The sequence below is a fragment of the Fringilla coelebs genome (genome assembly GCF_963513975.1).
Source record: "Fringilla coelebs genome assembly, chromosome: 2".
In the NCBI taxonomy this organism is placed as follows: domain Eukaryota; kingdom Metazoa; phylum Chordata; class Aves; order Passeriformes; family Fringillidae; genus Fringilla; species Fringilla coelebs.
In genome coordinates, this window is record NC_140029.1 from 89,784,697 (window position 1) to 89,808,429 (window position 23,733).

Here is a 23,733-nt window from a genome sequence, read left to right on the forward strand (position 1 = left end):
CTGCCTGGTCCCACCCTCTTACTCATGCTGGCTCGGAAAAGCTGTTCCAGCATGCCAAGCTGGCAGAAAACTCACGCAACAATTAAAAAAGGAGGTTTCTGTCAAGTCAGAGCACTGGAAACAGCTTAGCCAAAGGCGCGGCGCGCAGCTCCACAGGTGAGGAGGGTAACCCAGCCTGACCTGGAGGTGGGCCCGGCGCCAGAGTTAACCCTGCTACGAGTAGCGGAACGAAGCCTATCTTATCCTCGAGTGTCCGAAGCGGAGCCGAGCAGCAGCGGCGGCGCGGCTCGGTGATTTGGCGGGGTGTCTGCAGCCCGCTGTGTGGCCGCGCAGCCGGCCGGGCTCAGCGGTGTGCTGGAGCGGCTCCGAGCCGCCTTCCGGAGGAGCAGCCGGGCCGTGCCCGCGGCGCGGGGCACCCAGCGCCTGCTGCTCCTCCCGCGGCAGCGCCAGCGCACGGGAGGCAGCGGGAGACTGCCAGACGGAACTTGGGTGGGCTGAGGCTGTGAAAGGGAGATCTCGGAGACTGGAAGGAGGATGCGCTGCAGCCCCCGCTGGGGTCAAGTGCGCACGGTTACAAGCGCAAGGACAATTGGTGTTCGGGGGAGGTTACACGGAGCTGCCGGGACAGGGTTACCCTGCTGCCCTCCACGGCCGGCCTTGCCCTCCTGTTCCCGGCAGGGAATGGGATGGTCCGGTTTGCCCATTCTGGCACAAGGCCAGCTGGCGGGAAGTCCTTTCTGTTGGCTCAGCAGGACAAACACGTTTAGCAGCGTGCCAGGAAAAGCTCGAGCCAGCGCGGGCTGGGACCATCCCAGGCGCTGGCAGCCAAACTTTGGGACAACTCCCCTGGATCATCGCGGCGGGCCGGGACCGTCCCAGGCGCTGGCAGGCACAGCGCTCGGGAGAACTCCTCTGGACCATCCCCATTCCGCGCCGACCCAGAGGCGGCGGCGACCGAATTACTATTCACGGTGGCTCATGAATATTCATGAGGGCGACGGCCTCGCCCCCGCCCGCCCGCGTCACGTGACACCGCGAGGCCGGAAGCGGCCCTGCCGGCCGGGCTCGGGGACGCCGCGCGCCCGCCCGCCCCCCGCCCGCCACAGGCACTTCCGCCCTTCCGCCAGCCCGGGCTGCCCCGCGCGCCGGCGCCCTCCGCGCTTCCGGTAAGCGCGCGCGCGCGCGGCCGACCCCCGCCCCGACCTCCGGCCGCGGCCGCCTCGCCGGTGCCCCCGCCCCGGGCAGCCTCCCCCCGGGCCGCAGCCGCCGCTCCGCCGCCCCGTTTCCAAGCGAAACCGCTGATGACGCCGTTCCGCTTCTCACGACGACCCGGAAGCGCCGAGGCGCGGCCCGCCCCCTGACCCGGAAGCTTCTCCCCGCTGTCTTTCCGGTGAGGAGGCCGCCGCCGCCGGAGCCGGGCCGGGGCCGCTGCTGGGGGGGAGCCCGGTAAAGTGCAGGGCGGCGGGACCGCAGGCGGGGGGCCGGGCAACGGGACTTCCGGGGTCGGGGCGATCTGGAAGCGGAAATGGAGGAGGGCGGGCTGTCTGTCTGCCCGTCCGCCCGCCCGTCTGTCCCGGTGTCGGGGGCTCCGCCACGGGGGAGCCGCGCTCCGGGCCGGCCCCGCCCTCGGCCGCCGCGCAGGGAGGCGCGTCCGGGCCCCACAGGGAGCGCCTGCCCCGCATATGGCCGGGGTGCCCCGGCCCGCGGGCCCCGCGGAGCGCCGCCCGCTGCCATGCGGGCCCCCGGGCGCCCCGGTAACCGAGGCGGTTTATTTGCAGAGCCGGCCCTGGAAGGAGGAGAAATGCAAGAGGAGGGAGAGTGAGAGGGGTAAGGAGCTCCCGGAGCTGCGTGAGTGACCCCCGCCCCCCGCGGGCTGGGAGGAGATGGGATGGGCCGCGGGTCCCGGAGTTGGGGGCGTGAGGGCGTTTGAGCTGCAGGGTGCGGGAGCAGGGATTGACCGCCTGGAAGGAGCTGAGGCGCAGGGCATGCCCGCTGCCAGGCACCTGTTCCAACAGAGGCTCGCCCGGTCGGGGTGGAGGCTACACAAGTGTCGGGGAACGGCAGCAAAGTTCTGTCTCTAGCCTGCAGGTTTGGGATCCAGGACTCCGTCCCGTCCATTTGGGATATTCCTGATGTGTGTTCGAATGCGCTTGTTCTAAAGGTGTAACAGCGTTTGAACTTTCTGCTGCTTATGATTACCGGGGAAGCATTTTGGCTTCTGTTGTAACAGCCTGTGTGGCTTTCAGCATCCTTAGTATTTTGCAGCAATTAAGCCTAAAAGCTCCTTGTCATTGAACAAAGATCTTGGGCAGACATAAAACAACAGTCTAAATTGTTCCTGAGCATTACTCTCAGGGCCTTTTGTTGACTGAAAACTCAGTGCCGAATGGGAAATAAAAACCAGGCACCTGGAAAATAAAGAAACCCGTGTTAAAAGTCAACCTCTGAACAAATACTTGCACGTCCTTGATTGTGCCTTCCAGAAACACAGCCTGTATCTCACTGTATACTTGCACGTGCTTTTGTCTGTCTGTTTATGATAAAAGTGATGACCTGCCAAGAAGTATAAATGCAGCATGTTAAGTACGTGATTCTGTGAGATCTAAACTCCAGATCCCTTGTCCCTTGTGAGTTCTCTGGTTCACTCGGTTGTTTATTTGGTGTATGTACATTTGTGGTGTGTACACAGAAAGTGTTTTTGGTTTATATCAGGAGGGTACGTTGACATCTGTCTGATACTAGACTGGTGAATAGGAAGAAGGTCCCATCTCTGGCCTGTTTGTGGAAGCTGGGATGATGAAGGCCCTGCAGTGGGAACGTGCTGTGGTACAGGGTTGAAGCTCCAGCCCATGTCTGGTAGTTATAGAGCAATTGGAAGGGTTACGAGCAGAGTTCTGGTAAAGTAAGTGTGAGCAGCGTCTGAGTGGGGGCTGCCAATAGGGGTGCATGTTTTCAAAATACCCTTTTAGCCTAAAAATGGGGTAGGGGAGGGACAGCTCTGGGTACTAGGCCAGTCGGTTGGTGGAGGAATCTTACCTTTGTTTTCTGCCTTTGGAAGACTGGCTTGCTAGTGGAATTGCATGAAAGCTTCAACTTTTACACCATTTCTCCTTTTCCTCCACATTCTTATAACTCCATCACACTTCAGCCTTTCAAGCCAGAAGTTTGAGGCCTGACAGATTATATGGTCAAGCATTGAGATTTTTGGATGGGGAGGTGGATTCTGAGGGAGTCTAATGAAATCAGTGTAGCCGTCCTTTGAAGAATCAGTACGAGCCGTGTTTGACTTGCACACTTTGTAAGCTGAGCAAACAAAAGTTAGATTCTCTGTGAAGTGCTGGTGGAAGGCAAGATGGAGACAAGCAGCCACTGAGTGCCCTGGCCTCTGCTAGTCTGGATTTTGGAATCTGGAAATGGACTTGCCTTTTATTACTTGTTCTCTTTAAATAAGAAAGCTGTTGTGAGTTTTTCTGCTTAAATTGGCATCTTTCTGTTTAACTCCTGAAGTTTGCAATTGCATCCAAGGGAGTCTTGGACAACTACAAAATTTCTCTGGAAAATGCATCTGATTATTATTATATGAGACTTTGTGGTTTTGGACAGTCAGGTTCACTTTGGTGTTTTTGATGTGGAAGCTAAGCAAATAACTGCTTATTTATTTTAAAAACAAAACAGAAACCAAGCTAAAAACTTCAAACTTGGAAATTCCAAACAAAATACCACTCTTGATTCAGGTGGTACTCACTTGCCAAGGATGTGTTATCTCCTCGTGTGTGCCCATCCTGTGGAAGAAAAAAGTCATGTAATTAAGCGTTACATGCAAAGGGCTGTGCTGTGGGCAGTGTACTTAATAATTAATTTGGCTCAGAAAAGAAAGCAGAGGAAGGAAGGTAAGAGTCTTGCCCCATCAGCCTCTGATTGAATCACAGCGGTGCAAATCCAGAGTAATTCAGTCAGGCAGCGAGCAGTCTGACTGCATGCCACCAACGTAAGGTAAATAATTTATCCTTAAGTGTGTTTATTGGTTGATTTGCAGTGAGTGAGTGAGGCAGGAGTACTTGGCCTTGCTGTTGCATGAGCAATTCATAAAAACAAAATTATCGGGTAATTTGGTTCATTTAAATACTGCTTCTCCACATAGAGGAAAATTATCTTTGCATTTTGGCTCACACACAGCAATTCCACATGTATTTATTCTGTCTTGATATACTTCTGTAATGTGTTTCATGCTACTGGGGGCATCCCTCTGAACTCCCCTGAGGATTGAGATAGACCCTTCAGAAGCAATATTGTTCAATTATTAGACCACTGACAGACCATAACAGAAATATGAGTAGGACAGCTTGCAGGTAGCTGCATGAAAAACCTACAGTGGTTGTGCTCTCTGCCAAATGTATTCTGAGCATAGATTTTACCTACCATTTTTGCCATTTGTTTAGGAATAGATGTATCTATTTTCAGAAAATACCGTTTTGTTAATTTCTTTAGGTTTTGGGTAGTGTTCTTGCAAGTGTAACAAACTTTGTCCACTAATGGTATTACACAAAGGAATGTAAGGATTAGAAAGGAAAGTGTGTCTTCAGTCAGGTGTTACCAAAGAGATTATACCTCTGTGCTCATGAGACTCTCTTTTGGTGTCTAACTCGTCCTCTGAATGCAGGGAAAGTTGAGATGGAGCATTGGGCACTTGGCTGGGGACAGATTCCTACAGAATTTTGTCCAAAGATGGGAAGAAAATGGACAATGAAGAGCCATGACATGATCTTGCTTGGAAATAGGGTATCTCAGGGGCAGGGGAATCAGGTTGTTTTCCTACTGCTTAGTCTCATTGCAGGAGAGCAGGATTATTGAATGATATTTCTGTGTTTTTTTCAAGAGTGGGGCTGGGGTGGCAGCAGGAAGTTAGGAGCCCTGAGTTTGACTTCTTGGTCTGCTGTGGCTGTCTGTTATCTTGGGCAAGTCTGTTTCCCTCTCTCTGCCTGTCTTTCTTCCTGTGTAACATAATGCTAATGTCCCTTTGCTGCATCTGGGTCCTTAGTGTTGAGCTGGGGTGGAGGGACAGGCAAGGTCCAACATTTTCACTGCCTGTGGGGTCAGACTGTCTGTGATGGTGAAAAACAGTTTGCATCTGTATTTGCCTGCTTGCAGATGCACAGACTTCATTTATGCCATGTACTTGGGTGGATGATAATTGGGAAAATTTGGATGTGTTGTGGGTTTCTCATCAGTCCTGTTTTTTGCATGAAGGACTACTGGGCAAGGGGCATTTCAGATGGACCCAAGCCCATGGGAATAACAGGCACCTTTTTCCCCTGAAAATATTTTTTTAATTTGGTCAGATAGCTCAAAAGGGGGGAGAAGTTGCTCAAGAAAGACAGGGGAGATTAAGGAACTGTCACAGCATTAGACTGAGTCAGTTCCATGTTGGAGTCTCTTTGAGTTTAATGGGTTTTTTGTGTGTGTTTGTGTTTGTCTTCCTTATCCTCCATTCCTCTTCCCTTCCCCCTTCTTCTTGCCCCCTGTGCCCAGCTAGGATGGAAGAATCTCATTTCAACTCCTCCCCGTACTTCTGGCCAGCAGTGCCCACCGTCTCGGGACAGGTAAGATCTCCCAGCGTGTTATATTCAGAAGTTTACATTGCGTGTTGCGTGATGAGTATTTCTGTTGCATTTCTTGCTCAGCCAGATGCTGGGCAAAGCTGTGCCAGGGTATGCTAAGACCTGTCCTTCCCCCGTTTAGATTGAGAACACCATGTTCATTAACAAGATGAAGGAGCAGCTGTTGCCCACAGAGAAGGGCTGCAGCCTGGCTCCCCCCCACTACCCTGCCTTGCTGACAGTCCCCACCTCTGTGGCGCTGCCCACTGGTATCTCCATGGACTCGGACACCAAGCCGGAGCAGCTGACACCACACAGCCAAGCCCCCGTGACTCAGAACATCACCGTGGTACCAGTGCAGTCTGCTGGGCTCATGACAGCAGGTAGGGCACTCCAGAGGCTTCGGCAGCTACAAAGGGGACCGTGGGATGGGGAAACAGGAGGTCCTGGAGAATCCTTACTGGCCTGTAGGTTATTCCTAGCCTTACTGATGGTGTGGACTGCCTTGGTGTGGTTTCACTGTGAATCTCTACACACTCCATACATCCACCCTCTTTATGGAAGTTTGACTTCAAGCAGTGGAGACTGGGAATGCTTTGGGAGGGGAAGCTACCCTTCTGTTTGTGTTGCAGTCAAAAGTAGGTGCTTCTGTGGGATAAGGAGGTTGGCATAATTGGAGATGTAATAACTGACGTCCTCCACCTTCCTTTGTCTGCAGGTCCTGGTCTGGTGATAACTTCCCCGTCAGGTTCTCTGGTGACCACAGCCGCCTCTGCCCAGACCTTTCCCATCTCAGCTCCCATGATTGTCTCTGCGCTACCCCCTGGCTCCCAGGCAGCCCTGCAGGTGGTTCCAGACCTGTCCAAGAAAGGGACAACCGCCCTCGCTGAAGGTGGCGGGGGTGGGGGAGTTGCCCCCAAACCACCCCGGGGCCGCAAGAAGAAACGATTGCAGGAGTCGGGGCTGCCAGAGATGAGCGACCCCTTTGTCCTGACAAACGAGGATGATGAGGACCAGCACAAGGATGGCAAGACATACAGGTGGGGAGTGGGGTTCAACCTTGACTGTGACATTGCATGGGGATGGGGGTGTAACCCTTCAGAGGGTTACATGGGGAAGGAGAGATCTCTGCCTTGTACCTAGAGAGTCCCTGAGTAGAGACTCTTTGAGCTGCAGAAAGAGTTAAGTTTTCTTTCTGGTCAGGAATGTACAAGCTGGTGGGTTGACCCAAAACTAAGGATTTCCTTCTAGTGGACAGTTTTGATTTCCTGAATATATGGTAGTTAATGTTACTAGATTAGTTAATGATCAGGATGTTATGGAGGCTTAACTACATCCTTGATGGCACAGCCAGGTAGTATGGCTGGTGTACTGCAGAGTGCAGTGCTGGCTGGTGCAGGTGGAGCACTTCTGGTGTAGCTGAGAGCCCTGCTATACCTGGGTGCTCCTCAGTTAGGACTCCAGTCTGTCCAGTGTAAAGACTACAAACTGGAGACACACAGAGCAGGAAGTGAACTGTGGTGGTAATGTCTGCTCCTGTGTGTATTGCCCCATGTGATCTCCTTCTATCTCAGCACTCCAAACAAAACAAGGAAAAAAAAATGTATTTCTGAATTAAATAGTAAGGGTATTTTTGAGCCCTAAGTGTGTCAGATAAGAGGGAGGAGAGTTCTGAGCCCTGAGGTTGGGTTTCTGAGCTTGGAGGGATGTGGCTTGAGTTTGTGAGTGATGGGGAGGGGAGAGATAAGGTAGGAGGGAATACTTGAACCAGAGGATAAGCAGTGTGGGTGTTTTAGAAAAGGTGGGAACCAGACAGAGCAGAAAGTGGTAGGCAGTAAATGTGGTGGTCTGTCTTAGGCAGGAAGCAGGAGCACTTTTGGGTGATTCAATGATAATGTTTCTGGTGGATGATTAAGATAGGTAAGAGGCGAAGTAGTAGCCAAATTGAAACAGAAACAGGAGATGGTCCCTAGGTCTTCTCACTTGCCTATAATGTGCCCAGGATCCCATATCAAACAGTTTTCCTTTTATCATCCTAGATGTTCTTTGTTTTGGTACAGATTTAGTTACCTTTCTGGAATTGCACCTTAGGAATATGAAGGCATCTACATAGAATCTGTGCGCCCACCCCAGGCATTTTTTCACTTTTAACTATAGCGTTTTTTTAATGTTTACATTTTTTTTAATCAACACAGTTAAATGGGTACAAAAGCAGAGCTTGGATCAGCCTTTTTATCTTAGCCAATGTCCCAGTTCTTCCACTTTGAAAATATAATCAGCGTATGGTGAGGAAGGGTGGGAGTGTTAGGTAGCTTGCTATTTGTAATCCCACCATTTATTTTGGGCCATAGCCACAGATCCACACTACTCAAGCTGCTTACAGTCTGGGTTGCTAATTAGGTTGTTAAATATGTATTTACAGGGGACACAATTGGCAGTGAACACTAGAATTAGAGCTGAACCAGGGCTTTAATTATAGCTCCTTGTTTACTTGTAAGTTTGGAAAAAAAAATGCCCAAGACCAGGTGGAGTGACTCAGCAGAAACTTTATGAACACGCATAGTCTGTGTAACAGCTCATGAAAAAGGGAAAAAACAGATGAGTATATATGTGGGAACATGTAATTTCTTTATGTTTAATCTGAGTGTGGTACCTCTTTCACTGGCTCCCACCCTAAGTAGGCCTTCCTCTGAGCAGTGCTTAGGTGTGAGAAAGCTAAACTGAGATTTATTGAAGACCCCCAATAGTAGTACTTCAGGAGGAAGTACTTCTTCCCTCCTTGAGATCTGCTTCTGCCCTCCTTGAGATCTGCTCTTGGATGATGCACCCACCCTCTGGAACTAAAAGTGATTGTTGGAAAAATAAAGGAAAGCTCTATCTTCTCTTGGAGCTGTGGGAGAGAAGACCTTTGTGCAACATAGTAAAATCGTTTCTCTATAATATACATATGAATAGACTCACAAGTTAAAACTTTGAGGAATACTGGGATCCTTCTGTATTCTAGAGGATGATTTCAGTAGTTCCCGTCACTACAGACACTATGCAGACATATGCTAGCTAAATTAAGACTGTGGGTGAGGTTCCTCTACTCCTGCTTCTTTCTCAGGCTGGAGGAGGAGTTGGTTTTGGCATTCATATGACTACATTTGTATGATTTCACTGATTCCCATGATGAGACACTAAGAATAATGTACTCAGATTCCTGGAAGGGGTTGTACTACATTGATCAGTGTGATTTTTTTTTTTTTTTTTGTGATTTTTTGTTTTTAAATACACAATTCCTAAAGCTTGGGATGATTTTGTCAAATTTAATTATTTTTTTAAGTTTTGGTTTTGAGCTCTGTGAGCTCTTTTGTCAAGAGTGTCTGGGCAGGTGGCTAATATTTGTAATTCCTGTCTGCTAGTGTGGTGATAAAGACAGAGTAAGGCCTTGAATGAGGAGCACAGCCAGGCAGATGTGGGAGGTGTTGGAGCATAAACCTTGATACATGTACTGCAGCTCATCCCATTCTCTACTAAATGTAGAGATGCCTGCTCCAGCAAATAGCAACTGTTTTTACTGCTGTATCATCTCTAGAAGTGAATTAGTAGGCTGCTGTGAAAGTGGTGGAAGAATCTTTATGACTAGGGTTTTTTTTTTTGTAAGAAAAGGTGTAAGGCTTTTGCTAATGATGGCAATACTTGCAGATCTTTGACGTCTGTCCTTAGGATTCGTCTGGCAGAGTCCTTGGTGCTTTGCACTGTGCTGCTGGAAGAATGCTTGCACCTGCAGGGGACAGCATCTAACCCAGTCCTGTGAAGCATTTTCTTTCATGAGTAATGTCACTTCACTCTTGTCTGGATTCACCGTCAGCATTTTGTTAATCTTCCCTGACATCTTTGTAGAATTCCCTTTTTCTTGGGAAAATGAGATCAGCATCAAGAGTCTTTCTAGAAGGATGCTGGCACTGTGGAGCACATGGTTTCTTCCCAATGCTTTAAAAGGTGCTGAGGAAAAGGTAGCAAACAGGTCCTGGAATACAGTAGGATTGTTTTTTTTGGTCCTGGTGTGGTGGCTGTACCTGTGCACTTTTAGAAGTCTGTGGTGTGATGTGATCAGTGGACAAGACTGATAAGTTGGTTCAGCCGCTCTGGGCCAGATCATCAATTCTCTTTCTCTTGACATTCCTCTAAGCAGTTTCTTTGTAAGAGGAAGAGAGTTCTGTATAGGCATTGCTAGGCTCTGATACTAAGTAAAATCCAGGATGAATACCAGTTTATAGTCTGGAATGTTTTGCAGGCTGTGCTCTGGAGCCTCGGATACCAGTAGAAAGGTTGTTGGCTTGAGAAGGGCCTCACTGTCATAGTGTAATCAACAAGCTCTGTCTTCTCCACTTCTAGTTTTGGGTTGTCCTTGCTTTCACTGGGGAACAGCAGGAAAGTTGGGAAACAATAAGCAGCTGAGGGACTTCAGAGATGAGTCCAAGGTGCAAAAGTGTACAGAAGCCTGAGTAAACTGAGCTGTAGAGGATGAGGAAGCTGGATGGAGACCCTCATTAGAGAGCAGATTATGTACACAAAGGGAGCTGGTGGTTTGAATACAGCAGGTGGTGTATTCACAGACATGTCTTGTTTTAAGCCAGTTTTTTCTCCCCTGTACTGGATTTAGGATTACTGTTTAGTGAACTTTCTAAAGTTTTGAATCAGTTTGTAATGCGGTGGCTATGAGTTTAGTACGCCACACGTGTCTGTGACAATATTGTTGAATTTGGCCAATTTTAAGCTTGGAAAAAATCTGTTAAGCATGCTCTGAGATGATTTATAGTTTGCAGGTAGAAATATGTGAAGGTAATATTCTCTTTGAGGCTTCTTGAGGCTTGCACCACTCCAGGCACTCAGCTGACAGTCCATCTCCACAGAGGAGACAAATACCACCTCTCAGTTTCTGTGTGAGGCTGGACTATATATCTACTCTTTCTACAGCTCTAAGCATCTTCTAGAGTTGCACTGAAGGGCCAAACATGCTTTTCCTTCAGGCACAGCTGCTCCTCCTTCTGCTTCAGAAGGGGTCTCTAGTGCCCAGTGTGAACAGTAACATCCCTCTCTGATGAACACAACAGCAAGGCATGAGACAACACTGCTTAGTTCAAATGTGGTAGGGATGAGAATGAGGTAGGGACTGGAGTTGTTCGTGCTGAGGAAATCTGGAAACTTAGTAGAGATGGGAATCAGAAAGGAGGAGAGAAAAGACAAGAGCCTACAAACTAGGGAATGTAGCAGAGGATGTGAGGGGGAGCCTCTTTGCAAGGGAGAGAGGGGAGAGCTAGCACAAGAATAAGCTATAAACAGCAAAGACCTAGGGGTGGAGGAAAGAACCAGACCTGCTAGGTGCTGGAAAATGAAGTACCTAGAACTGGCAGAACAGAGAGGGACAAGAGTATGGGATGTGGACAAATAGAAGCATGAGGGAGAGGAGATAAGTGTTATGTAACTGAAGGAATAAAGTAGCAAAATGCCCCTGCAGTATAGGATCAAGAGGCTAGGGTGTGTGGGTAAAGAAATTGGGTCTGGGCCTTGGTGCAGGAGAGGAGACTGCTCTGCGCTAGAAGGCTAAGGGCAAAAGGGGAATTAAGTTTGAAGTGTCAGGCAGAAAGTTTGACCACATTCCCTCCAAAGCCTAGAAATATTAAACCCAGTGTTGCTAAATTTTGCCATGGCTTTGATGTCAGCATAAGAATGTGACCTCCTCTGGCAAAGAACCTCATCTCCCTCTTAGGCTGGAAAAAGGTGAGAAAGTATTGTTGCTGTCATTTATCATCGTAGCTGCAGTGGCAGAGGTCTATGCAATGGATTTTAAGATTGCTGATGACCAGCGTGGGTGTCAGTATGATGCCACACGTTGGAATTTCTGTTTGCTTTTTTTAACAAGTGGTTCCGTGAGCAGCGGAACTAATGATGCCTGGTTTCCAGCGACTCTCTCCTGTGTGGATTCTCTGATGTCTAATCAAGGGTGAGCTTATTAGCCTTTCCCTCAGCAGAGGACTCCAAGAGAGTCTCTCTTCTTTCCTCAGCTGCGTATTTTTGAGATTTGTCTTGATTTTTAAGATCCTTACCCCTTTTCCAGAGTGGCTGGCATTGTCTTATGATCTCAGAGCTCTAAGGAATACTGTTGCACATGCACATTTACATATATACATGCAGTTTGTACACATAATCTTTGCTTTATATATAAATGCAGTGCTTGGAGCTTAGAAAATGACAATTTGACTGGCCACATGCCTGAGAGTATAATGAGGTAAAACTTTGTGTTATGGTAAGTTCTCTCCCTTCTGCTGAGATGTAACTGTGAGTGTGTGCTTTCCCTTGGCAGTTTCTCATAGTGCCAAACAGAAGGAATTGACAGGAGAAGTTATGCAGTCACAAATTCTAATTTTGGCATGTTACTTGTCAATGGAATGAGTGTGTGCAAGGGAATGAGAAGGATAGTCACAGTTTCAGCTTGGGAGAGAGGGAACTTTAAAACTGTATTTTGTGCCTCTTACGTGATTACACCTTAATTTGGCCCTATTGAGTCAATGCACTTTGATACCATCCTCGATTAGTTATTGGTGCATGATAGCCTGTCAGAGGCCTGCATGTTTGCTCAACCTGAAAGGAATATTCTGTGAAAAGAAAATAAAATGCATTGACATGGAATTGTGGAATTGAGGAGGATGATCTGGGGAAGGCATTTCCTAGTATGAAGAACTGTTGATTACATTTGCCTCTGCCACAGATTGCTGTGGTATCCTGCAGCCCTACAGATAATCTTGCCTTGAAGTGTATGCAAGTATGAGTTGGGTTGAATCTTCAGTGGATTTACATTTTTCTCAGGCTACGAATGACCATAGAGAGTTATTCTATAATATACATAAATAATTAACATTTAGTGTTCCTAAAACCATAATCTCAAGTATCATTGAACACTTCTACATTACAGGTCAGACTCTGTTCTGCTTTGCAGAAGTGTTGGAGCTCATAGGAGTAGCACAGACATCTAGAGGAGCAGTGATATGAATGCATGTAATAGGAATTTTCCTTTAAAGGAAAAAAGGTCACAGATATCAGCTTGGCCACTTGAAATTAGTGGGTACAACTCTCTTACTGTGTTTCACTGTGTCTTTTATGATTCCCTTCCCTTACAAAACATAAAATGGGGGCATTGTGGAGATAGATGAGTGCTTATGGAGCACTGATATTTCTGTGGTGGGTACAGGAGATGAGTGATCTGCTTCATGAGGTTGGAATTGCATGTTGGAATTGGACGAGGCTTAAGGCTGTCCAGAGTGGTGATATAAAAAGCTGAATGCTTGCTTGTTAAGTATCTGTCTGTGCAACATAATAAGAGTGCAGTTCTGTGGAAACAGTCAGTACAGCTGTATCAGAACGCACCTGCATTGCAGAGCCAAATTATGGTGACATGGATTACCTTAATCCTGGTGTTTCCAAATTTCCTAGTGCTTTCTAATGGGCCTTTTGTATTCCTTTAATTTTAGCTCTTGCATGTTATCACTATAGTAGGAAGCACATTATTGTGTTTTATTGTTTTGTTGGTCTGTGGTGACTGATTTCAAAAATTGGTGAACAGTGTCCTTGGAGGTCAACAGAAAGTCATGGCTGATAACCTAAAGATAAAAGCAATGCTGGTGGGTAACTGTCAAGAAATGGGATCTTTATGTGGTTGTTAATTGTTCAGACGAAATATATTTTAATACAGTCCCGTGGAAGACTTAGCCTTTTGGGGACAGCATGATGTCTCCAGCAGCCAGGGACTGAAGTCCAGATGTTTGGACGCAATGGCAAACGTTATCAGACAGAAGTGTTTTGTTGGACTATTGAATGTGTCTGGTCTAAAGATAAAGAATATGGAGGAACAGTATTCTGGAAAGTAATGATTATGACAAAGACTTTTCAGGAATTAAGTGACATCATGAAAGCTCCCAGTGCAAGACTTGGACAGAAGAGGTTTAAGGTGCAACTGTTGAAAGCATATATGATTGAGTCATTAAAAGAAGACAGGGAATTTGTGAAGTATGCTGAAATAACACAAAATTCTGGGTCAGGGATTTTTAGGGCCATTTGGAAAAATGGACAAAATGCAGGAATGCCCTCAAATCTGGGAACTGGGAAAGTGCCATATGATGAGAGCATTTTGAACTGCTCTTTGCCTTGCCAGTATATGAGAGTATGTTTTTCTGCAGCCTTACCAAGCCACCAGGTGACTGAAGGACTGTGGAAGTAAGTTGACCAATATCTCTGAGCATAGGTGATAGCTTTGTTACACACTCCAGTAGTGTAAACTGTTCAGTGGAAGCATAGCCTTGGCTTTGGAATAGGAGCTGATGCTGACTGCATTGTGGAAGCAGAGGTACAATTCCTGTGCCTTCATTTGGCATCTTTGTACTCACTAGCTTTATTTGGTTGTTGCCCAAGTGTACCTGTGTATCTTGGATGTTAGCTTTGTCTCCTTTCACCTCCTCTTACAAAATATTAACAAGTATTTAACTTCAGCTTTCAAAATGGGGGAATGTGAGGGTCAAGCATTTATCATGAACTGTGCATCCATTATTATGCTATGCTTGAATTAGTTACTTCATTAACTCTGCTCTGCAAAGGCAGGACATTTTCTTCCTTTTTAAATGAACTGCTGACTCTGACAGCCTAAACTTATCATCTAGTCTAACTTCAGACTTTCCTGGTTTGATTTTTAGTTTTACTGATGGTCTAACTTGTATATGTAGCCTAACACAAGGAGCAAGGACTCAATTAACTTGTTAGACTACTCTGAGTAGATACTAGGAATTCGAATTCTCAGAGCCATATAAAAGCTTACATAGTTCTCACAACTGTGATACTGATTAATTAAGCACTTGATTGATTGAAAAAGGCTGTTAATCCATGTTGGGCAAATTTTACTATGAGCTGGTATTTCAGATGGCATTTTATCTCCTAACAGCATCTGATGAATGAGGCGGAACATTCCATGAAAAGTGGAAAAAAATACAGCACTGTGTGCCACAGAGTTGTAGTCTAGTTGCTATAGGCATCATTTTCTTTATGACTCATTGTGATGACTTTCATATGGGAGTGGAATTAGAATTGTACATCCACCTTTTGCTGGCATTTCATGATTTTTTGAGAATGTCTCTAACATGAACATTTTTTGAATGTCTTAATTTCCTACAAAAAAGAAAGCATTGGAAGGGGTTACTTTTGATCTCTGGCATATGGCTGAGTGCTAATTTAACTGTTGATATCAACCTCTGTTTTATTAAGGATATTTTCTCCAAGGCTGTCTGAATTTGCAGAGCCATAACAAGCATCTGCAGGGGATGTTGTGTCACACCATCAATGGGAATGCTGCAGTCATTTCTGTTCCTTGCTGTCAGAAAGAATGCAGCCAAAGGAGGGGTAGTTTAGAAGCGCAGTGGGGAGACTATTAAAAATGGATATTAAACAGAGGGGGGGTAGAAATCAATTATTTCATATAGTGTTTCATTCATGCTTAGTAAGGAGCACTCCCTATTTTCCTCTCCCCAGCCAGAATTTCACTGAAGTAGAACAGTGAAATGCTGCTAGTGTCAGATGGGATAGTCTCATTATCCATATAGATTTAACATTTTTTTGAATCCATATTTGCCCACTAGAGGGCTGATTGCATCTTCCCCTTTAATATTTGATGTTGTCTGAAGCAGAATGCAAAGCCCTTAATTAAATGGATCATTTGTTCCCGTGAAAAAGCCTGATACCACACAATATAAAATTCTGAAATGCAGCTTTCTGTTATATTCCAGGGCTTTTTTTAACTCATAAGGCTCATGAATTTGTTAATGCTGCATAACATTCTTGCTCTCTCAGGGTTGATGCTAATTAGATGATTAGAAAATGAGTTCTTGCAAGATTTTAATTCTAAATGTTGTTTGAAAAACAATATCAGAATGTCTGTAGCTGCTAAATTCAGACAACAGGAGTTGGTTGGTTTGTTCGTTTGAGGGTTTTGTTTTGATTTTGGGGTTTTTGGGGAGGTTAGGGTTTTGGGGGGTTCTGTTATTGTTGTTGAGGCCTGTTTTGGCTAATAATCAGGTTTATCATTGTCATGCAAGTGCCAGTGATGTTTTGAAAATTTCTTCATAATTTTATTTTGAAAACAGAAAAGGACATGCAGTCTGTTTCTCTTCATTAAAGTTTATTCTAGAGAATTTCTGACCTGAAGGCAGATACAAAGCAAATAAGTAAAGGCAAAGCAAATAAGTAAAGGAAAGGGTACACAGGAGTTATGGAAGATAAACTTGATGGCTTTATGGCACTATAGATTTAATGCATGGGACTACTTGGACTTGATAGCACGGTAAAGTTCATTAATTTTTCAGATCAGAATAGACAATTTAAAATATAGAGTCCTGTACAACACAGAAGAGATTAGTGCCCAGCATTCTCTTTAAACTAGAGCAAAACCCTTAGAAGGGTATTTCTCTCAGAAAGGTACCCGGATTCCCTGAATGCTGATTGTAGGGGCCATAGTGACTGAGACCATATTGTAGCCTCCCAGCCTTGTTCCAAAGATGCATTATTCTCATGATTGGAAAAGGCCTGTTTCCTCTTTTTTCCACTTTTGGTGTCAGTTGTTGTTCCTCGTTATATCTGACTTGTTCATAAAATAAGCCCCTAGTAATTGATATTTTTCTCCCTTTGTAGATTTATTTGGCTATTAACCAAGTTATCTTTTAAGCTTTACTCCAAACCTAGATCAACGGGAGTCAGTGAATCTTTCCTGCAAAGCCAATTTTCCACATGCCATCATTCTTTAAGTTTGCTGAGCCTGTGTGAGTTTTTCAGTAATTATTGAGGACATTGGCTTCAGAATTAGACATGCTGTTGGCAAGAACAGTCATTCCCCTCCTGTATATAAAAAGGATACCTGCTATTCCCCTTTGTTTTGGTGAGCCATATTAGCACAGCATCACACTGGGAGCTTGTTCTCAATTGAATGGTTCCTTATCAGAGGGCCAGTGCTGTGGAACGGGGTTCAATTGAGAGTAATGGAAGTCAGCATCTGCTGAGAAGGAACTTGCTAAAAGTCAAGCATGGGATTATGCTGTAATTATGCTGCTTGTGGTAGCAGGGAGCTGGACTTGGCGACTCAAAGGTATTTTTCAGTTCAGTGTTCACCTCAGAGTTATTTCTAACATTGGTGCTTTCAAGGATACACAGTCCTCATCATGTAAGTATGACTTGATTACTGCAGAATACATATGCTCTGTTCAAGTCTAGCATTTTAGGAAGTCTGGAACAAACTGTGTGACTTGAGATAGTTTGGTTTATAAACCAAGAGCTACTTTTTTTAAAAAAAGATGATGCTGATGTACCTTTTTACTCCTTATATCTTTAATTGATGTAGGGATAAACAGTCAAATTGCTTCTGTTTGTTGATTCCAGCAGGGTTTGGTGTGTGTGTATGTGTATTGAGGAGGGATTTATGTAAGGATGTACTTAGCTTGCATGTTCTGTTAGGGCTTGCAATTAAAATGGATTAAGGGAAAGATGAAGGTAGGACACGTGGGAACAACTGTTAGAGATGATAATGAATGTAAAAGAGCAAAGGTGGAGAGGAGGGAAATGTTATGACAGGTGTGTGTTAGAGTGCTTGCTAGGGAGGCATGGCTTCCAGCTAAATGGCTTGGAATCAAGCTGTGGCTCGGAAGGGCCCGTGGAAGTTAAGGTAGGTGCTGGATAAATACTGCTTACATGACATAACGCTAATCAGACTGCACACATCATAAAACTTCTGGCTCCAACAGTCACAACAGTAGATGTAATGAAGTATCCTCCTGAGGGGAGATGGATGTGGGGAAGAGCAGGATCAGCTCTGTGGCTTGTAATACCTGCAGAGACTTTTGTTCCTGAGCAGTTTTGTAAACACTATAAAAATCAAGAAATTCCCAGACAAAACTACTGTGAACTTTGAATTCATGTTAACCAGCCTTCCTCTGGCTGGCATCTCTTCTCTCAAATGTGACCCTGGAAGTTACATGTGGAGATTCTGTTTTGTCTTTAATGTAAATGAAAAACCTAAATTCAGATAAACCTTTACTCTGCTCCTTGTTTGACACACATGGGGGATGGGGAGGAAATGGAAGAAAGAACTTGGATGGAGCTTCTATCTCTCTGTCAAATTAACAACCACAAAAGCTTTTACCATCTTGAACTGTAAAACAGTATGAGCTTCTCTTAACAGCCTGGTGTCGTAGTGGAGGAACAGTTTTTAACAGCAGCATCCGTAGCAGAGCGATGCCAACTGCTTCTTCTTGCTCAGAGAGTCTGTGTGTTAACAAATACATTTCTGATCATTATGGGAACAGATGGATCCAAGCGCCCAGACAAAACATTTTGCATCACATCAGTAAGGCTGAAATGATGAAAGCCCACTAGACCAATGAAATACCACATTTGATATCCAGAGTATCTTTGTGAGGCCCACTAGGAAGGCAGCACTGCTTTTATTCTCAGCATTTTATATCCTAAATATTTGAGTGTCTTCTCCAGAAATGGGAGCAGAGTTAAGTGGATTTGGCCATTTCTGCTCCCATAGACCTCACAGTACGTGGAATTAACTTCTAATACAAACTATAACCTGGGATTTCCAGGTTTTCCAAGTTTTTTTTTTTTTTTTTACTGAAATAAATCATAGATTAACCCTATGGGGTTTTGTCTGGGAATTATTCCTATCCCCTTCGGATTGCTGTTGGAAAATTTTCGGAGTGCTTCTCTGCCTCTCACAATCCAGTTGGTTCCTTCCAACATCTTCACTTGTCTGGCTGTGAAGTATTGTTTGTTCTGTTACATCAGTTCCCAGCTTAAATTTGTTCCCCTGGGACTGAACCACTCACAGCCAAGCAGTGTCCCAGGTGAAACCTCCCCAGTACCACATGGTGGGAAAACACCCCTTCTTCACTCAGTGTGGAAGATCCTGTCCGGTTAGAGTTGATCCATATTGGGGCTTACCCCCATGTGACACTGTCTCTTCCCCTCACCCCGGTCCCAGGTGCCGGATGTGTTCGCTGACCTTCTACTCCAAGTCGGAGATGCAGATCCACTCCAAGTCCCATACGGAGACAAAGCCACACAAGTGTCCTCACTGCTCCAAGAGCTTCGCCAACAGCTCCTACCTGGCCCAGCACATTCGTATCCACTCAGGGGCCAAGCCCTACACGTGCAGCTACTGCCAGAAGGCCTTCCGCCAGCTCTCCCACCTGCAGCAGCACACACGGTAAGGGCCAGAGGAGGCTGGGGCCCTCTGCACTGCATGCTGCCGTCATCCCAGCATGCTGTGAGCACCTCAGTGGGCGACTGCCTGGGCAGACCCGGCTGGGTGTCCCAGGCTGGTCAGGTCGTACGCGCGTCAGAGCGGCAGTAGCGGTATCGGACACGTGAGCCTGGTCCCCGGCTGTGAGAGGCTGGGCGTGCTCAGGTTAGCGCTGCTCCGCCGGAGAGGCGTTGGCAGCGGAGTGACGCTTTCTGACAGGAGCTAGGGCTGGTTGTGTCAGTGTGAGAGTAGAGCGGGCATAGGAGGACTGTTCCCTGTCGCCCCAGCGTAGTTCTGCCAAACACCTCAAGTCCAGGCTTGCAGCCCCCCCTGCTATTTCAGCCACAGGCTTCCCACACACAGCTCTGCCAATGCCCCTCAGTCCAAGCTCTATAGTTCCTCTCTCTGGATCCTCCCCCGGTGCAGACAGACCATGGTCTCTTGAATCCAAGGGGAGCACAGTTTGAGACCAAGAGAGCTCATGCTGTGTTTGGAGTTCCTTCATGTAGCAGATAGCGTGGTGCTGTCCCACCCCCTTTGTGCCCTCATTCCATCAGCACTAGCCAGATGGCGGTCATGTCCAACTGCTGCTGCTCCTCCTCCTCTTCGGCAGGATCCACTCCAAGCTCCACACGGCGATTGTCAAGCCGCACAAGTGTCCTCACTGCTCCAAGAGCTTCGCCAACACATCCTACCTGGCCCAGCACCTCCGCATCCACTCGGGGGCCAAGCCCTACACCTGCCGCTACTGCCAGAAGGCCTTCCGCCAGCTCTCCCACCTGCAGCAGCACACACGGTAAGGGCCAGAGGAGGCTGGGGGCCTGGCCCTGGTCCCCCCGCGCTGCCGGCATGCACCTCTGGAGCACGCGCGCCAAGCATGCGGGGGGCGGGCGGGGAATGCGGCCGGCTGCACCCCCAGAAGGAGGTGACCCACCTGAGTGGACGGAGTGGAGGCTGCGCAGGAGACACTGACCACGTCAGGGCTGAGGTGGGCACATGCTGTCCCTGGGGATCCTTGGTCTTGCACCGCGGGCGGCACAGAGAGAGAGCGATAGAGAGAGAGGCATTGGCTGTAGGGGATCCCAGCCTGGCACCACGGGGGTTGGACTGAGTGTGTGGAAGCTGCTCCTGGCATTGCAGGGGGACAGGGAAAGATTAACACTGTAGGTAAACTCAGCCTGTTACTTAAAAGGAAAAGTGTTGGTGTGTCTATCCTGGAGGGAGCAAAGCTGCTTTCTTGGTACTGTGGAAGCAAGAGAACAGATTCCTCTTGGTCATTTGGGACTCTTGAGCTTGGAGCAGGGAGCCTGGACCTCCAGACCGCTTCCTAATACATTTTTAGGTAGCTCACATGCTGAGCTGTCCTGGCGTTCCTAAGCTCTTGCTCCCCAATCCTAGTCACTCTGAAATCTGCTTGACTGCCTGTCTTCAACTTCTAACTGGATGCGAGAGCTGGGCAGAGCTCTCTTTGTCCTGCTAGAACAGCATCTGGAGGCAACATCATCCCCTTCACACGGCAGCAGGCCCTGGCAGTCTGCCCTGTCTGCCTGCTCACTGCCTCCCATTTGTGCTCTTCCTCCTCAACAGTATCCACACCGGGGACCGACCCTACAAATGTGCTCACCCTGGGTGTGAAAAGGCTTTCACCCAGCTTTCCAACTTGCAGGTAAGGGGCTGGGTGTGTCCGGCTCGCTGGCAGGGGTTGGCAAGGGTGCCTGTGGTAGAGGAGGTGGAGGAAGTGGGGCATCTGGGAGGAGAGTAAAAGAGTGGAGAAAGCTATTGAAGCCCTGGGCAGGGAATAGATTCCTGACTTGTGGCACTAGTGGCCCAAAGAAGTCACATAAATGTAAAATTAACTTAACTTGAAAGCGGTGAGACCTTAGTGAAGTTCCCCCCATCTGTTTTGCAGTTTTCTAACTTAGCTGGGGCGAGACTTTTGTGAAATGTTACACTGAATAAAGCATGGGTATCTGGGTGGGTTTTTTGTTTATTTTACAATGAAATGGAGGGTGTAAGGGTGGGATAAAGGAAGCAGAGGTGGTGTGTCCTGTTGCAGTACCCTGGAGGAGGGGGACTGTAGAATGTGCCAAAGAGCAGAGAGCTGTAAACACCTGCAAGCAGTTAAAGCAAATCCTGCCCTGAAGGTATTAGATGCAGGGAGCAGATGTATAGAGGAGCAGAAAAGGAGAGACCAAGCAAAGACTGAGAGTTGCATGGAAACTGAGAAGATGGGGGTTGTAGAGCATTTAGAGTCTCTGCTCTTCAAATGCCTAGTATGCATGAGAGGGAAGGGCATGTGTGGGGAGGGTGTGGTGGGCTGGAGGGACAAGTTCTGTCCCTATGCTAGGAGTCAGGTGTACCTTCTTGAGCAGCCAGGAGCTTGGGGCCTGGCTGTAATGGGGCGTTTGAGGTAAAGCCATCTCCAGTACTTGCTTCCTTCCTCACACTTGCTTTCTCTTTCTTCCTTGCTGCTGCCACCCCCCAGTCCCACAGACGGCAGCACAACAAAGACAAACCTTTCAAGTGCCACAACTGTCACCGTGCGTACACGGATGCTGCCTCATTGGAGGTACACCTGGCTACGCACACGGTGAAACACGCCAAGGTCTACACCTGCTCCATCTGCAGCCGGGCCTACACCTCGGTGAGTGTTTGCTGCCCTGGGGCTAGCAGGAATGGTCAACTTCCCAGGGAGCAGCTTCTGTAGATCCAATGGGAGCAATCCCCTGAGTTGCCGTGTCCCTCCCTATTGGCTTTGGCGCTTACAAGTGTCGTTCCCTCCTCTCACGCGGTCCTTCCCGTTGCAGGAGACATACCTGATGAAGCACATGCGGAAACACAACATCCCTGACCCACAGCAGCAGGTGGTTCAGGCACAAGCCCAGGCCTCGCAGCAGCAGCAGCACTTCCAGCCACAGGGCGGGGGGGCAGCAGGGGGCCCTTCTGGAGACACTAACCAACCCAACCCTCCCCCCCAGTGCTCCTTTGACCTGACTCCTTACAAGACTTCAGAGCATCACAAGGACATCTGCCTCACTGTCAGCACCAGCGCCATCCAAGTGGAGCACCTCTCCAGCTCCTAGAGAGACCTCAACCCAGGGAGCAGAACGCCTCTTGTGCATAGCCTGTGCCAGGGGCACCGCTTGTGCAGCGGCCCTCCTCGTGCAACAGTTTCCGGCCTCTCCTCCTGCAGCAGCCTCTTTTGGCTGTGTAACCCTGTTCATGGCAGCCCCTTGCACAACAGCCTGTCTCAAGGGGGTGCTCCTTCTGTGCAACAGCCTGCCTGGTAGGAGGATGCTTCCTTGTGCAAGAGCCCCTTTCCTGTGCTGGGATCACTTCCTCATGCAAGAGCCCCTCCTTTGAAACCCAAAGAAAGGCCCCTGTTTTGCCTTCTCTCTCACTGTAGGATGTGTACGAAGCGGGGTTGCGTGTTGTGACACGCGTGGTGGATGGGATGGAGAGACGGCCCTTGTATATACAGGGGCTTGGACACGTGTTTTTAGTAGGCCACAAAAGAATGTGGCAGGGTTCACAGCTGGATGGGGTTCTTTGAGGATTGCCTTGAGTGTGTAAGAGAGAAATATCCATTCCTGTCCCTCCTGCTTGTGAAAGGGAGGAGGGGTCGCTCGTCCTGCCCCAAGGACTGGATGGGAGAAACCTTCTCCCCAGTGGAAGGTGAGACCAGTGGAGGGGGGAGAGGTGAGGCATGTTCTCTGGGATGGACAGGTGCCTACACTGCCTAAGGGCTGTGGAGTATTGCATTCTTTTTCCTCCCCTAGTGGAGAGCAGTAGAGAGGAGTCTGTCTGAACTGGCTGCTGCCTCTCTCTCACAGCTGTCTGAGCAGCACAATGGCCCCGTAGGAATGTGGGTTCCTGCTCATTGCCCTTCCTGCCTGTTGTGGATGATATCCTAGCAGCTTGTACTCCTCCTCCTCCTCTCCCTCCTGCTTTTCCCCTCCTCAGAAAAGCCTGCAGGCATCAACAACAAACCAAAAAGCAACTGGAGGGAGGGTAAGAGACTGCCAAAATAATCATCACCCTTCTCTCTACTCCCTTTCCTGAAAGGTGGAATGACAGCAGTTCTGACACTCACATACCTGTCCTGCCCCCAGTTTCCCAAAGGGAAAGAGGAGGAGGAGGAGGAGGAATAGTCTTTTCAAGGGGCTGGCAGGAAGCAGAGAACGGCTAGCTTCTCCTGCTCATCTCTTGCCAGAGTGCTCTCCCAGGCTCCCTCTTGCCAAGACGGGCTGGACTCACATGGCAGTGGTGGCCTCTTCTGGACCCTGGTCATGGGACAGAATCCCCAAAAGATGGACAGTAGAGAGAAGGGGATGAAGATCCCCACAGAGAGACCAATCTAATGAGAAGGGGGAGCCAACAAGAATAAACTGAAGGCCCCTTGAATTTATATATATATATATATATAAATATCTATTCCCCACCCCTGGCCCGCTCTGTCCTTGCTGTAACTGTTTCTATCTCTGTGTTTATAAAACGCATTATCCTGGCGAATTTTTATTTTCAATCTTTGTTTGTTTTTCCCTTTCTCTTCGTCTTCAATTCTCCTTCCTCTTTTTGGTTTTTTTTTAATTGGTCCACATGACTGCTAGTCTTGTGTGTTACTTATTAGTTTCATTGGATCATGGAGGCTGACTTGGAAGAGAATGAGAAGGCAAGGGAAAAAGCATGTGTTGTTGGGTTTTAAAATCAGTCACCCACCCAAAGCCTATAGAATCCCAGACTTCTGTATGAACAACCAATAGGGGCTTCTATTTTATTTTTTTTAACCACCCTGTATAGAAATAAATTGGTGTA

At 47.6% G+C, this 23,733-nt stretch overlaps 1 protein-coding gene across 7 annotated transcripts; it reads left to right on the forward strand.

Annotated features, from left to right (window-relative positions):
• Positions 1–826: 826 nt before the first annotated feature.
• On the forward strand, positions 827–23,733 carry ZNF384 (zinc finger protein 384). 7 transcript variants are annotated; one of them, XM_084223741.1, is made up of 11 exons: positions 1,396–1,446; positions 1,779–1,827; positions 2,713–2,902; positions 5,534–5,600; positions 5,740–5,980; positions 6,316–6,637; positions 18,658–18,882; positions 19,532–19,714; positions 20,506–20,584; positions 21,404–21,562; positions 21,726–23,733. In XM_084223741.1, exons 3-11 carry the CDS (start codon positions 2,850–2,852, stop codon positions 21,999–22,001), a joined length of 1,605 nt encoding a protein of 534 aa, XP_084079867.1. In that variant the 5' UTR covers positions 1,396–1,446; positions 1,779–1,827; positions 2,713–2,849; the 3' UTR covers positions 22,002–23,733. The 7 variants fall into 7 exon arrangements, with proteins under 7 accessions (XP_084079871.1, XP_084079870.1, XP_084079869.1 ...); XM_084223745.1 differs by lacking the exons at positions 1,396–1,446; positions 2,713–2,902 and adding an exon at positions 827–1,390 and having other exon boundaries at positions 5,530–5,600; XM_084223744.1 differs by lacking the exons at positions 1,396–1,446; positions 2,713–2,902 and adding an exon at positions 827–1,390.